Below are 16,688 nucleotides of genomic sequence, written 5' to 3'. Positions count from 1 at the left end.
TGGAGACAATCATTTTTATTTATTTATTTCCATATTTTCTGCCCTCTGCTCGTAGGCGGAATTGACAAAGGAGAACAAAGCTTGTTATTAAGGCATTGTGCACACCACTTTTCTTTTTTTCTGTTCTTCTTCTTCCCTAATCTCTTTTCTCGCCCGATCATGTCATTACTGGGCTGCGGCACAACAGAGTTTTGCTTCCTCTTTGTTTTTCATGCCTTTAGGAGACGATATATCTGGGAGTCTTCATTTCATCTGAGCCCAGACCAGCAACTCGCACCCACTTAGATCCCCCCTCCTAGTTATCTTCATATTTACTTCCAATGTGATTTGATATTTTTTAAAAACTTCCTTCACATCATCCCCTATTACTAGAATTCAGAGTGCTTATGCGCTACTCAGTCACAGATGAAAAGCTACGAAGGAGGAGCAGGAGAAGAGAGGAAAATGAAGATGATAAGAGAAGAAGAAGACTGGATGAGTGCATGCTTGAGGGTGATGGTGGCAGTTGAATGTCAAATGATGCTCTGAGGCCTTTTTTTCTGGCTCACTTTTACATCAGTAAGCAATGATATTACAGCTATTTAAGTCACACAGCATGGTGATTACATTACTGCAGTCAGAGACGAACTGTTCAGACAGATAAGATTCCACAAAGTTTGTCCTTTACTACGTGACTTTGTCAAATTCTTGATTAGTGCTAAAGGAAGAGTCTGGGCACTTTGAAGTGAGGATCTGTGAAAATGTTATTGACTGTTAATATCTTACCTACAGCAGATAACTCTCTTGCCATCTTCATTTCGTATAAATCCAGATTAGTTGGTCTAAGGGGCTGCATGCAGCTAGCCACTAGTCCAAGAGGCGTCTTCAAACAACTCCAATCTGAAAACTCTCAGAGATTTATGTGAACACATTTAATAGACCTTTAAAGGTTTGCCACATTCCTATTGAGTGGTGATATAGACATAAACTGATGTTGATTTATACAGGAACTGGAAGTACGTGGCAGTGGGTCTGCATTTTTTTTTTTTTTTTTTTTATTGTCATGGGCAAATAAAAAAAAAAAAGACAAACAATCTTTGATTAACCATCTGAATTTTTTAGGGCAAAATATCACTTCATGGAAAGCTACATTCAGGGTACGACACTTTACCCATTTTGGGAACAAAACATTTCTATTTCTTTAGTTTTTAACCGTTTTTCATGAAATGCCAGAGATAACGCAGAGTGCCTTATGTAGCCTCTCTCTGAGACTGATACAGAAAATTTATTTTTCTGTATGAAATTGTATCCGTTTGCATGATAAACTCCCTTGAGAAAACATTTGTTGTTAATTGGTGTTATGTAAACTAACTGAATTAAACTGAAGAAAAGAGCTCCCGTTTCACAACTTTAAATATGACTCCACAAGGTCAAACATCCGAACTATCTACCATCTTATAAAAAACACATTCGGCGCTTTGAAAAATTATGTAGTTAAGGTAACACTTTCGTGAAACTTATATCAGCTACAGTCTGGTTGGCATGACTTGCAGTAAAATAAACAACTAACTCAGGCCGCTGTCTTGGTGTGTCGCACAGGAGGAGCACGGCAGATGTCACAGTCAGACAGCCGGGAGTGTCCCGTCAGACCGTCAGTTCCCAAAACCACACACACAAAAAAACCTTTGTAAAAGTCCACTCGAGGTCATTGCAACGCCACCAAACTACGCTATAGTTAAAAGCTCGTGGGTATGTCATCTCTAAAGACAGTGGAAGGGTTAATAATATTAACTTCATTAGTTAATTAGCTTCCTCAGTGAGTTAGTGAAAACAACTAATTCACAAGCTAAAAATCTGCTTTCCGGGTTGTTGATTTGTAGAGTAGAAAAAAATATGATGTTGTGTCCATTAAGCATCTTCAGTTATAGCTACTGTTAAGACTAACTTAAACACATTGCTTTAATTTTTGTGTTTTAATATATAAATGATTCGTGTTGTTTTAATCTAAGCTCAAATATACACGCAGATTTGACTACACCGTTATCTGTTAAAGAAGGAATGAATTAAAATGGCAACCCTAAAACTCTAGACGGGTACAAAACATGCAATTTCACACATCCTAATTATTTCTTTTTTATTATTATTAGTTTTATGTTTTGTTAAAATGACACGATAAAACTGTGGTGCTTTAATGCTAAAATTCCTGCACCGTCCTTTTAAGTGCAGCAGCTCTGTCCAGCAGTTTACTTCCATACCTAATTTTAACTTATATAATTCCTGCAACCCATCTCCGCCAATTTTTTTTTCCCCAAATGCACCGCATAAATATTGTTACATAAATACTCATCAAAATGTAGGCTACTGCATGAACTTCAAACAAGAATATGCCTTTTTTTGGTGGGCTGCGGGGAGGGTAAAAATCATCTCCACATTCTTCCTTTTTTTTGTGTTGTTAATCTTCCCTTCCAGCTAATCCAGTGGGAAGATCCTCCATGATTATCTCTCCCCCTCTATTCATAATCAGCCCCAAACCGCCTGTCATCTTTGCACCTCCCTTCCTTCTTCCTCACTTGTGCCTCCGTCTTCCCTTACACTTTTTAAGCTCATCCCCCGCCACATTCCCCATCCTCCTTTCTTTTCCTAACAAGCCCTTTAGATGAGAGTGAGTGACAAGAATAAATTATTTGACGCAATTTAGAGATTCTGCTGCAACAACTGTAAGTGATATTATTGTGTGAGATTGTGACTGAGGCACGGTACAAGGCAGACAGATAAATAGTGTTATTATTAGAAGCAAAACAGTGATTTTGAAGGGATAACACAGCGGTAACAGCCCGTGCGTGTGTGATAACGATAATGAACAAGTGTGTTTCTAAGGAGGAGGATTGTCATGACATGGATGTTTTAATTAGATTAGACCCAGCATGTTTCGATACCCCGCCGATCAGTTTGGCCGTGGGGAACGGTGCATGTGAGAGTGTTTGCTTGCACCTGCAATACCTTGCAAAAGTATTCACACCCCCTGGAATTATTTTCACGTTAGAACAGCCAACTTTGTTTTAGATTTATATTACAAGCTAACACAATGTAAAGCATAACTTTAAGGATACATGGTTTCAATCTTTTCTTTACAAATAAAATTCTAATCTGAAAAGTGTGTCATCCATTTGTCTTCAGGCCCATGAATCAATAATTTGTCCATGTTTTGTCTTTCCTGTTGGGTGCATGTCTACTAGCTGTGCACTTCTTACTGTCTTTGCATAATAGTTCAGTATCAATAAGACTGTGAACAGCAACGCAAAGGTCTCGCCACCACACACACGTACAAATATTTTTTTCATATCACTTACATTGACTTTTATTTTGGGGTGTCAGGGTACAGCTTTTCATTGTAGTTGTGGCTGTATGTTTTTGTCCTGATTGAAAGTGAATCTATGCACCATTCTCAGTTTCTTTGCAATCTTTTAGAGGTTTCATATTTTAAAAATGAACCTTTATGTAGTTGTATGCATCTTCCTTTCAACTCAAATCACCTTATCTGTTCTTTCTAAAGAAAAGCTTTCTCACTTCATGATGCTGCCACCATCATTTATTATAGTGGAGATCGTGAGCTTAGGGGTTGTTTTTTTTGTTTTGTTTTGTTTTAGCCATAAAAGTATATTTGGCTCTAATCAAATCAAAGTATCTTCTTCCAAATAGTCTCAGTTCCCAAGTCATTTCACAGAATTATATGTTCATGTGCGAAGAGTAGAAGACTATGCATCCTTTTTCCTTCCTCTTTAAAATGTTGCATTGTTTTGTGTTGATCTGTCACATAAAATCACAAAAAAATAACAAAATACATCCAGGAATGCTTTTGCATGGCACCGTATTGTTGGTGGTTTGGTTCGGTGAAAGTGTGAGTTACAGACACGTCACCTGTGTGTCTTTCTTTCTCTGTGCATCACTGTCTGTATTTATGTCTGCCTCCATTTTCTCTCCTCTGCACCTCGGTATCTCTTTCCTCTGAGCCCCATCTATTAAACTCTGCAAAACATTATAGTCTTTTTCCATCTGTCTCCACTCCAGTCCTCTCCTTTCAACGCATCCTCTCATTTCCCATCTCATCCATTCTGCTTCTCTGACTGCTCTCTCCTCTCCTCTCCTCTCCTCTCTTTTTTTTATTTCCAACCTCCCCCCAGCACTTCTTACCCGTTTTTAGCTTCTCATCCAGGCACTCTTGTTTTTTATCTGACTTGTCGCCATGTTGTTTACTCGATCTGAGAGGGCTGTTTTCACCATAAAAAGCAGCAGGCTAAATCACCAAATCACTCAGAAGCACAAGATAGCAATACACCAAAGGTATAATTAGTCCTTAATTAGAAACTTTATCTAACACTTTACACGGTTGTAATCAGGAATGTGCTAACGAACTAGAATTGTGAAATTAGATTCCGACAGTACAAGAGAGGCAGGGTAATCTACCTCAATGTGTCAGACCAGTTGCTTGGAGACACGGGCTTCAGTTTGAAGTATAAAATTTCTCATTATTTCTCTTTAAAGTATGTCAGCATTTTTTATTTTTTTTATTTAGCTCTTTAGAAAAAGTTGGAAACTGCTCGAGGATTCAAGCCTGTGTTCTACTTTGAAGCACTTTGTGAGAAAACATGCTTGCTACAAGAGACTGTAGAGCAAAGATGATGTCATGTGTAAAGCAGTGATTTGACATTAAGGTGTATGTTATTTTTTTTTTTGTTGTTGTTTTTTTTTCAGAGCTGGAGGTAGCCAGGCTCAGCACGGATGGAAACCTTGCAGATCTGACGTTTCCTCAGTCAGAGCAACATGGAAATGCCATCCAGCTGTCAGCCAGCACTCTGAAGCAGCACGGCAGAAACGGTACAAGACAAGTTTCATGGACTCTCTCTCTAATTCTTGCTGGGGCATCTGTGACCCTTCTCAACATCTGCTTAACTGAGTATCATTGGTTTCTTTTGTAAACACATTCACTGTTTACCATAAATGTTTAAAAGTGCATGCTTGCTTTTTTTGTTTTTTTCCTTTTTTTTTGGTGAAAAAAAGTCAATACGCTTTAGTTCTATGCGCTATGTTCATTTGTGAAGGGAAGAAGAGTTTTGTAGATCAACCTAGTGATTATCTTTATTTGTTGTTAAAATTTGAGGACTGAAACACTTAACAGAGACAAAAAAACAGGAAATATGCTGGGAAATTTCACAGCACTAATAAGTAACCCCTCCCTAAAACAGCATGTCATGGTTAATTTAGCATATAAGGCAGATGGTGAGAATTATCTTAAATATGTCCACTTGTGTGTTTTTGCTCTTTTTTCAAACATTTTTTACATCTTTGAAACTCTACAGTGGTGGTGCTTATGCCATAGATGTGCATAGATAATGCAACTGTGTTGCACTATCTATGCACATCTATTAAAAAAAAAAAAAAAAACGCCACTAAATGGTTCCATCCAGTGTTTTTTTTTTTTTTTTTTTTTTTACATATATTGAGAGCATCTTGTCCATCTCTTCTCTCATAGGTGAGATCAGGATGGCTTTTGTGCTGTACAGGAACTTAGGTTCCTACCTGCCGACGGAGAATGCCAGCGTCAGACTGAGCAGCGAGGCGGTCTATCCAAATTACTCCGTTATCGTGAACTCTCCGGTCATCACAGCGTCGATTAACAAGGAGAGCAATAAGGTGTACCTTTCTGAGCCCGTCGTGTTCACTGTCCAACACCTGCAGGTAAGTGGGGGCTTTATCAGCAGAATTAAAAAAAAAAAAAAAAAAAAAAAAAGGTATCTGAAGAGAACAAGCCTTGAAGGGCTGTCACATCAAATATACTTTCCTGCAGTTGTTTTGCACAAAGAGAAAGAAAAGTTTTTTTTTCTTTCTTTCTTTCTGTTTTTTGCCTGGTTATCTCAGCAGGAACACTGCGTTTCTTATTTCCCAACAATGGATTTTCATCACTAGAGTTTGCAATATATTTTTTAAGATAACTGCTACCTGAATAAAAAATAGTCAGTTATTCAAGGTTGGCTGCTTCCAAGTGTGTGGTTTTTTTTTTTGCTGTTGTTGTTGTTTGTAAACAGTTTATATTTTCAGCTCCAGTGAGTTTTCCAGGAACTCACTGGACTTATCACAATCACTGGCTTCCTGTGTGATTTCAGTAAATTTGTAGACTTCCTTTCAAAAATCTATTTAATGTAAAAGAACTTCAATATCCTGCCTCTGTAACATGCTTCACACACCCAGCCCTCCTTTATGATCATTAATGTCTGCTGATCGGGAGCTTCTAGCCGTTCCCAAGACGAGACTGAAGCGAACAGGGGATCAGACTTTTGCTGTGGCAGCACCGAAGCTATAAAACCAGCTGTCGTCAGACATTAAATCCTCCTCATCTCATCTCCTGGTGTTTTTTTTTTAAACACCACCTATTTCCTCTGTAAAGCTTGTAACACTAATTGAGGTTATTCATTTGTCTTTTAGATATTTTATATTATTTTTGGTCTTTTATAAAACAGTGTGCTTATTTTCTCTTTATTTATCCTAAGGCTAATAATTCTTAATCTTTCTGAGATAATAAAATCGGGCAAAAGGTGCATCAGCTTTTTTTTTTTCTTTTTTTTTTGAACAACCAGACATGATTTATTTTCATTTACATTTTGTAGCCAAAAATAGATTTTAGCTATATTTACGCTTCTGAGTGATAAATGGAAAAATCTTTACTGGCATTACATAAATCAAACCTTAAAATTGTTGACCAGCAATTTCAATGTTGCCACTGGTTTGTTGACAATTTATCTAAAGTGAAGAGCAACAACTCTGCTTGCCATCACCCTAATCTTTAGTTCCCTTCATCAGATTTAAGTCAGTTCTCTGGCTGGATTGAATTGGATTGGAATAAATTAACCAGCTGACCAGCAGTGCACAGCAGTGGTTCCACGAGCTTGAGAATCATCCAGTCAGTCCAGCTTTGTCTGGCATCTCAATAAAATTCAACGGCATGGGAGGAAAATTTTAACAGTTTTACAGATGTGACTTTTTAACATTTTTCTATTTCATCCCTATTAGATTGTGCTTCTTTGTTTTAACAAATTAGTTATTTTTCTTTGAAATAAAGAGCCATTACTCATAAATTCTTCCCTCAAGAAGAGCAGAATCAAAAACATGTGGCTCATCCTCATGTGTGCGTCTCCCCCCCATCTCAAACTCAAACTGTGAGTGAGGCACTCACATTTTACGTCTTGAAAAAGTTTTGACACTGAAATGTAGACGTTCATAGAGTAGGAAACTTGGAAATTTCCATAAAACCCCATTCTTAATTTACCTCAGTCAGCTGGCATTATACGCGAGAGTTACTGAAACGTTATTTTTAGGCTTTTGTTTCCAGATATTTCTTCACAACATGCAGAGATTATCACAACAATCAGTGATTTCCCTCACACAAATTAGAAAATAGTAACATGATGCTTGATACAGTTGGGGGAACAAGCTAGCTGTGCATTATTATTAATAGGACCTGTATTTGGAGCATGGAGCATAATGACTATGCAGTGCCATCTCAAACTTGTTTTTATATATATATATATATATATATATATATATATATATATATATATATATATATATATATATATTATTTTCAGAACTTACACACTCTGTATATCCAGGTGTTATGAATCTGCTCGGTGAGGTGATAAGAGGAGCGAGGGAATGCGTCGCAAGTGTCTGCGGTGCCTTCAGATGCCTTTGTGTTCACAGACTGCAATTATTTCCACTGCAAGGATTTCACCAGCCGAAACTTTACGAAGGCTCCGATCATCTTTGGAAATTTTTTGCAAAGTTTTTAAAAGTGGATGTAGTGATACTCTTTTGCTTCAATAATATCACCCCTCTAAATTGTCCCCCCAGATTAGACAATCTTATATGCAAAATGCTTGTATGAGTGTGAATTTAACAGAGGAGAGGACAAACTTCAGTTAGATATTTCATTTATTTATGCATTTATGCTAGAGTATGTCCTTTATATTTTGTCCTCTATAGCGTGCCCACCAGGCTCCTTTACATACGACAGCAGAAAAATTAATTTGTGAAACTCTACTCCTTTTTTTGTGTGTGTGTGTTTTGCATTGTGCTGTTATGCCAGAGAGAAACAACACTTAAACGTCATGTTTTTCTTTGCTAATGTGTGGTAAATGTTTTGGGAATGCATCCCAAAACATTTCATACCACTTAAACTTTTACTCATTTTTCTCAGCACAGATTTATTCTGATAAATCCAAATGCAATCCAGTAAAATCAAATGCCTTCTGAGGCCTTATAGAGTCCAAAACAATGAAGACCAACTAGCACAACAGTGGGTTGTAGCTATGGAGATATCCAACCAGTGTTATGTTATGAAACAACATCCCAACTTGTTATCATTTCACATTGGTCGATCCTTTATTTGAAAATAAAAAGATAGTGGATTACATGACGGGCTGGACTAGAAGAGCATTAATTAGAAAAGAGCTAAAAGCTCTGGAGGAGCTGCAGGGAACCACAGCTCTTGTTGGAGAATCACTTGAAAGAAGCATTATTACAACTAATTATGGTTCTTGTGTGATTGTCACACTGAGTAAACCCAGTCGGGTAACCTGCTTCCTGTAATGTCACCAGCAAATGAGATGTGTCTACTCAATAAAGGAGAGTGCAAATTTCCCACAAATTACCCATGCAAAAAGTGCAATACTGACTTTATTTAACTGAGAGGTAAAAGGGCATTTTTTAAAATAGGCTTTTAAAAAGGCTTCTCACCCCTGATGTCACCCTGGACAAGTGCTCTGTCACCCATATCTAAAAACCCAACAGATTGGTTGAAGAAAGATGTAAAAATCCAGCTTTTCCCCACAACTAGAGGTCACAATAAATTACGTGGAAGTAGGTTGTCAGGTGAAACCAACATGGAAAATTTTTGCACATGACTGAACTTTGCATTCTGTCGTGAAACATGGACTTATACTTAAGTATATTCTTAAAAAAGAATTGGTGAGAATAACTTTGCTCTTAAGCTATGAATCAGATGCCATTGTTACAGCTGAATTCCCCCTCCTCTCCTCACACGCACGCACGCACACACACACACACACACACACACACACACACACACACACACACACACACACACACACACACACACACACACACACAAACACCTGCTGTGGGACAATAAAAGCAGTTTCTAATTCTTGAATGAGTGTTAGGCTATACATTTTCAAGTTCTTTTGTTTCACTCCAACTGTGTTTGACACTCTCCGGATGAGAAAAGAAGATTCTTCCACTCTAACAGACTGAAGTCCATATTGTCTCGGTGATGATGGTCTGCACCAGGGTTTCATTATGTGCTTCTCATTCAACAAGCAAATGTGTGTCCAGTTGGTGACCCAGCTTGTTGGCAGCAGCAGACTCCTCACTTGCTCTTTCCGAGAGCAACTTTATAGGCCTAACAAACACGTCGTCAGTTTACACAACACAAGCCGCTCCTGCGCCGCAGAACGGCGCACAATGACAGCGGCTGCAGGGCTGTCACCTCCTGCCATGGCGCTCTGTTTATTTGTTGCTGCACTTTTGCATTCTGTCTCTTCTGTTTGTTGTCATGTTGCTGTGTGCGTGTGACTCGCTGTGTAATTCCTCCTCCGGTTTCTTCCGCCGCGTCCTCGCGCTCTCCAGCCACCTACATACACAGATTTCCTTTGCTTTTGCTTTTCTAATTTTTGCTCACTCGAGTCTTTCAGAGTCTCAAATAAATATTAATGTCACAATAAACAAGTCTGACTTGGTCCTGTCCACAGAATTGTTTTCAAAAATACGATCTTCAAAATGTTTTCTTTTAACAGTTGTGGTCATGGGTTGGTTTTGGTAAGCAGTGGTTTATACCTCAGACCCCTACTATGGATGGCTTTTTGTGCTCGATTGTTGATCTCTGAGCGTTGACCTTAGCTGAGAAGAAACATGGCTGCTTTAGAAATGCTTCTGGGGTCTTTTGTGTGATTTGGCACACCAGGCACTTGTGACTAAGGCTCAACACTGTTTCATATTTTCTCCATTTGTTTAAAATTGCTTTCATTGTGTCTTGCATGAAGCCTTGGTAATGGCTTTGTAACCATTTCCAGAGAGATAGAAGATTTAGACTTCAGATCAGAGAGTGATGTATTTCTTTTTAAGGCCTTTTAACGTTCTCCTTGTTGTCACATAGGTTCTGTTGGAGTCATGTCTTGCTTCTACGGGTCTGGCAATAATTAAGGCTGGGTGTGGCTAGTCTAACAAAATAAAAGAAAAAGTAGAAGAAATCAGCAAGAAGGGAACATTTTTCATCTTAGTGTTATACTATTTTCCTGGCCATGCTGCACCACCCCCACCTCTCTCGTCTTCTTGTTGTCTGTTTTTGGATTTCTCTTGATCACAATCTCTATTTGTTTTTGTTTTTTTGTTGTTGTTTTTTCCTTCAGCAGTCAGAGAAGAATTTCAATCCCAACTGCTCTTTCTGGAGCTACTCCAAGCGCACCATGACGGGATTCTGGTCTACGCAGGACTGCCGACTGCTCGCCACCAACCGCACACACACCAGCTGCTCCTGCACCCACCTCACCAGTTTTGCAGTACTCATGGCTCACGTGGAGGTCAAGGTACGTATGCTCTTTAGTTTTATTTTTTTCTTTTTTTTTTTTCTTTTGCTTCGCCAGCCAGTTACGGCAGAGGGGGGAGGGTACCGAGAGGTCAGTTATTCATCATTTCGTAACGAACAGCTGGCCAGCTGGTTAAAAGATTGGGAAGAACAAAGGAGGAGAAGACACGGGCCACCTGTGTTTTGCAGATTGGATCTCTTCAGTGCCTGTCGGTCTGTCTGTCTTGGCAGAGAATATTTTTAAAATTGATTTGTTAAGCCTGTTGATGACATTGGACTGACAAAATATTATGTAATACTGACAATAGGATCTCAGAGTTCTGGTTTAGTGCAGGAGACCCGGAACAAAGCTCCAGATCGCATTTTGCTGTAAAAGTGATATTTGATTAGAAGATGAGAGCATTTATTTTGATATCCGTGAGCCGTAGTGGGTGTTGGATAAAAGCATTACTGACCCGTCCAGTCCGGAATAAGCGCTTTTCACCTACGTCTTTTGTTACAATAAGGTTGTGCTTCTTTTCACACAGCTTCGGATCAAGTGCGACACCGGTTCTGTCCCCGTGGGGACGCGGATGTGTGTTACATCTAAAGAGGTCATGGTCAGAGCTGGCTTGGCAGGCCTTTGTGGAACACTGTGTGAGGTTTTGAGCAGTAGATCCATCACTGCAATGTTACGGTGAACATTGCTCTGCCTGCCAGCTCGCAGGACACTGATGGATAGAGCTAGCACACCTGTGCAGCGCGGCGTAACGCTGCGGCCCTGAACGCTCGGTGACACGCGGCCAGAACCAGATCACCGGCCAGGGCTGGTGGTGGCGCTCTGTCAGTGCGTGTCTGGTCTTACAAGAACATGACCCGCGTGTGTTTCCAGTAAACCAAGGTTAAACATAGTTATACTGGCTGTGTGTTTACGTGTTATTAAATTATCTTTCCCCCCCCACCCCCTCTGGCTTGTCTTGTTTTGCTTTTGCTCACAGAAAGCAGACAGCATGCACGACATGCTCCTGGACGTCATCACGTGGGTCGGGATCCTGTTGTCGCTCGTTTGCCTCCTGATCTGCATCTTCACATTCTGCTTCTTCAGAGGCCTGCAGAGCGACCGCAACACCATCCACAAGAACCTCTGCATCAGCCTGTTCATTGCCGAGTCACTGTTTCTGGTCGGGATCAACAAGGCCGATCAGCCAGTAAGAAGTTTGTGCTTGTTATTATGCGTGTGGACGTCCGTATTATTTGTTTGGCCAAAGGCTCAGGACCTCTGTTCCTTAACAAGAACATAAAAGAGGAAAATAAAACAAAAGTAGACTTTATATTTTGCTTAAAGGTTCAAATTATGTCTTTTTATTCTTTCCAAAACCTTTAGGTTTCATATAAATGCATTATTGGCAGCTATAGGGTCAGACTAAAACTTTGGAGTAAAATGTGAAAAGCTTGTCAGTTGATAAGTAGCGTTCCTGCAGATGTGTTTTACTCTGAAGTGCCATTGACACAAGCTGCCGTCGACAGTGATGCCAACAGATCTGACTGGCACCGTGACATTGGTTTCATAATAGATATTAGCACATTTCTTAGATCTCCTGAGTATCAAATAATCATAAACAAACATTTCTCATGGCGGCTTCCTTTTCTCTCATTACCAACTGATGGATTTACTGTAGTGGTTCTTCCCCCCAAAAATCCCTTTGGTTTCCTTTTTTAAGAAAACATAACGACAGATTGGTTGTACAACAATTTCCAGCTAATTCATAAAAGCATTGAGGACCTAGATAGAGTTAAGCTGTTGTGCTTTACACGGCGAGCTAATTCACCCATGATAAATATGTGCAGGCCGAGGGCTTTAATTTGCCTGTTTGAAATCCATTCTCAGCAATCACAGAAATGATTTACAACACACAGTGCTCTTTACACAGACCTGCCTCATAATCTATTAAAGCTTATGTGCTGGCTTGGGTGATGTCATTGCTGTGTTTCAGTCTTCATTTGTCACCTTCTCCCTGAGGCTGAAGGAGCCGCAGTCTCGTTCTCTCTTACTGCATTATCCTGTTAACCGTGCAGACAACATTAAATAAACCATTTCCCAAAAACTAAGAGCCACTCGCTGCACATTTTTGTAAACGTGACCCCACGACTGACCGTTCATTCCAGAGCGGCACCGTACTTTAAAAAAATAGGTCCCAGTACATGCGTCACTGCTGAAGAGCAGATTAAGCCTGTATGAAACACAAGGTGAAATAAAAGTGCACTTTAAAAATAAAAAATAAAAAAAATACTTTTTTTTTCTCAGGTGTTGATTGTTAATATTTGTCAGTGGCACCTTGAAAAGTTTATTCTTTGCAAGCCGCTACAGTCAAGGACTACTGAGACCGAGCAAAGCCAAACTCAAGTTTGCAATTGCTATTGAATTTTTATTTTTATTTTTTGTACCATTGTGTATTTTTAGTAGATAAGTCTGTAATACTATTAAATCTTCCCATGATGTATAATATTTTCACAACTCCTCTTTTATGGGATCAAGTCTGATATTAAACACTACTTGATAACATTTGAATAACACTCGGATTCATTTTGAATGTAATGCAAAAGTTCACTTATTATAAAATAAGCTTTGGATGTATATAAAAACTAATCCTTCACACTTGACCTTTCTCTATCAAAACAGTGGGAAGCAGTTCCATTTTGTAGAGATTTCAAAGGCCTTTTCTTAATGTTATTTCTGACAGTGGTCATTGTCATGATGGATTAGTTATTGCCCAAATGGACACACAAACCATTTTTTTCTGATTTACTTTATACTTTGGTGCATGTCAGACCCCTTAGGTCAGAAGATGCAGATATTTTGTTCTGTTTTATAAAGTAAAGGAAACAAAGATGTGTTCATGATTAGGTGTTTTGTATGTTTCTATTGTAAAAAAAAAAAGAACATCTTTTTTTTACATTTAACCCTTTTCCTTATGACAAGTGCTGAACATGTATGCTGATTTGATCATATACCAAATTGAACTGAACTCTTCACCTTCAGTACAGCAATTCAACCTGCATATTAATCCAACTACAGAGTATTCAAACTGAAATTACTCAAGTTTGGATTTTGACAAGCCTACTTGTGCTTTATTACTTCAGTTCAAAGTCGCTGAGTCACTTTGCTGCAATTTCTTTTTCTCTTTTGTACCCATATTTGTCATAGACTAAAAGTCAGTGCTGCCAACCCGGCTCATGTCTATTTTTTTTTTTTCTTTTTTTGTCGGTTCTTGATGAAAAAGCTTTGCTACCTTTGTCTGGAATGTGGTCAATCAGCACAGGCTGCAGCTGTGAATGCACATTTCTCTTGTATCTTTTCTCACGTATCCTCTTAGGTTGTAGACAGCAAGTGAAGTGTGAACTACAATTAAAGGTTTTGCTTGAAACCCATTGGTTAGAACGACCGAATCAAAGCTCAGACCTGAATAAAGCTAAGATCTGTCAGGATTAAGAATTGTTTAAAGAAGCAATCCATACAATCTGACTAAGCTTGAGCTATTTTGCAAAGCAGAATGAGATAATATTTTCATCTATGGTGAAACATGTCTTGTCGGCATCGTTCGGTGAAGAGACTTTTCTTTACTGAGATTTCCAGTCCAGTCTGAGTGAGATGGAGCTGAAATTTTAGCATTTATATGTACAAAGCTGTTAAAAATATATCCAGCAGACTTTTGGCTATTGACACATGGAAAGATGGTTTAGCAAAGTATTTACTAAGGAGGGGAGAAGAAATCTTTTCAGATTCGTATTTGAAAAAAAAAAAGAAAAGAGAAAAAAAAACTGAACAGCATGTGTCCTTTTTGTTTTCATTCGACAATTACACACAGCGTTGTGTTGATTTGTCACATGAAATCCCATCAAAAGCACACTCGCGTTTGTGGTCGGAACATAGCAGAATGTGAAAACGTTGAATTCGTACTTTTGCAGGGCACCGTATCCCTGCCAGCAAAAAATTTCATCCCTAAAAATGTTCTTCCTTTTGTGAATATGATAAATTACTGCTCTAAATCGGACTCATATCCTTATCGCCTGCAGTATATTTTTCTGCTCTCCAACTAATCAGTGCAGGCGTCCACCAGCTTAAATATTTCTGTGTGTATTTCCACTCCAAGTATAATTCAAGTCTTCTCTTTCTCTCTCACCAGATTGTCTGTGCAGTCTTTGCGGCCTTGCTACATTTCTTCTTCTTGGCAGCCTTCACCTGGATGTTCTTGGAAGGGGTGCAGCTCTACATCATGCTGGTGGAGGTGTTTGAGAGCGAACACTCCAGGACTAAGTACTTCTACCTGGCAGGGTACGGCGTGCCAGCTGTCATAGTGGCCGTCTCGGCCGCCGTGGACTACAGGAGCTACGGCACTGACCGAGTGTAAGTAGTGTGGGGGTGAAGAATGCGAGGTGTGAAGCGGAGAATGGATGGATGGGGCAAGGAGGACGGAAGGGGGAGGGAAGTGAGGGCTGAGGCTGGAGTGCCTGCTGTCATTTTGGCTGCGACTGCCACAGTGGACTCAACAAGCTTTGGCACTTCTCAAGAGTCGATACAGAGAGGCTGAGAGGGGAGAGAAGCTGAGAAGGATGAAGAAGAGGAGAGGAGTACGGGGACGAGCAGCAGAGAATGCACCACAGAGTGCCTGCGTGAGCGCAACAGCGAAAATGTGTGAATATGGAAGGATTTAGCAGGCAGGATAGAAGGAGGGAGCAAAAGAAGTGTGGCTTAAGTGTGCGAATGAAAGCATTGAAAAGGGGGTGATAGAGTGGACTGTTAGCCTGTGTACACGTCCATTCTGGTTTGCAATCGACTGTGTCGAAATGTGGCTGGCCTCTGCTGCGGGGGCACCCAGTGGTGGGGATGAGGATGTGCTTAAAAAGCACAAGGTCGTGTATTGACGTATGGTTGACACCTTCGACCTCAGACGCTGCAGGACTCCTAGACAACAGCATGCATCTCATTCATATGAAGCATATGCAAAGTAAGCAACAACAACAACAACAAAAAAAAACTACGAAGGCTATACCCAGATTCACTTGAGTGTCCCGTCCAAAATCTGTGAATACTATGTGGTAGACCAATGCAAAGTCGTTCATTATTGGTAAGTGGAAGTTTTTTTTGTTTGTTTGTTTTAAAGAAAAATCTGTAGAACCATCTTAAAAACAGCTGCAGGTCAGATAAATGCTGGTGCGTACAGAAGGCAAAACGTTCGTAGGTTCATTCATGGTTGCAAGAACAAGATAAAACTTCATTCTGGCCAAGACATTTTATTCTTCATGAGAAACTGCGGTGCAGAACTGCTGGGAGACGGTGAGAAATGTTGACAAACTTGACAGTATTTCCATTTTTATCCATTAACCAAAATGAAATAGCTGACCAACACACAACAGCTGTCAGACACCACAAGAGAGTCCAGCCCAGGTGACACCGGTCAGTTCAGGTGATCTTTCTCATCTTGGTTGGTCGATCATTACGCCAAACTCTTTCCAGATAAAAGTTACATAAAATCCCAACAAAGTATATTAAAGTTTCAATGATGTAATAAGGCTACATTTGGAAAAGTATACGTACTCATTAGCTGTCCCTCGTTCTGTGGCTGTTTGAAATTTAAACAGGACATTAACAAAGTGAATGTTGGAATTTAACAACTGGTATTAGCAGAAAAAAAAAATATCTTCCCTCAAGTACAATTAAAATATTGAAATATTGCAAGGTATATAACCTTTAAAAGATTCACTGGCCCAAATGTTCACATTTATTGTTCCATCTGGGACCTATTGTGGCTCAGACACCGCATCGCCTCGTAGAAAGCGAAAGACAAGGGAGGGGCTGAATTTAGCTGTGCTTAACGATCAAGCTACACCAATTCACAGGCCACTTAGATCAATATTTCATTGCAGAGTGATCATTAAAGAATGAGAGTCTGAATGCCAAGTTCTGGATGAATAATCTCACTGCATCCCATTAGGTAGCGAAGCATTGTGGAAAACTTGAGACGGCAGGTTTGAAAAGAGAAACGAAGAAAAGATAAATGGCACGGCGTGCGTT

The 16,688-nt window shown here is 39.6% G+C and overlaps 1 protein-coding gene across 2 annotated transcripts in view; it reads left to right on the top strand.

Moving 5' to 3' along the window:
* The window catches only part of adgrl3.1 (adhesion G protein-coupled receptor L3.1), a 161,654-nt gene that overhangs the window by 120,899 nt on the left and 24,067 nt on the right, over positions 1-16,688 (top strand). For both annotated transcript variants that reach the window (XM_014984400.2, XM_088004859.1), the window contains 5 exons: positions 4,732-4,854; positions 5,510-5,715; positions 10,461-10,637; positions 11,614-11,823; positions 14,800-15,020. In XM_014984400.2, the coding sequence (XP_014839886.1) occupies positions 4,732-4,854; positions 5,510-5,715; positions 10,461-10,637; positions 11,614-11,823; positions 14,800-15,020 (937 nt within the window). The remainder of the gene's footprint in view (positions 1-4,731; positions 4,855-5,509; positions 5,716-10,460; positions 10,638-11,613; positions 11,824-14,799; positions 15,021-16,688) is intronic.

Source organism: Poecilia mexicana, unplaced genomic scaffold (assembly GCF_051168715.1).
Source record: "Poecilia mexicana isolate PSO_F unplaced genomic scaffold, ASM5116871v1 scaffold_1, whole genome shotgun sequence".
Lineage (NCBI taxonomy): Eukaryota > Metazoa > Chordata > Actinopteri > Cyprinodontiformes > Poeciliidae > Poecilia > Poecilia mexicana.
Note: the sequence above shows the minus strand (reverse complement) of the source record. Positions and strands in the feature narration are given on the sequence as shown.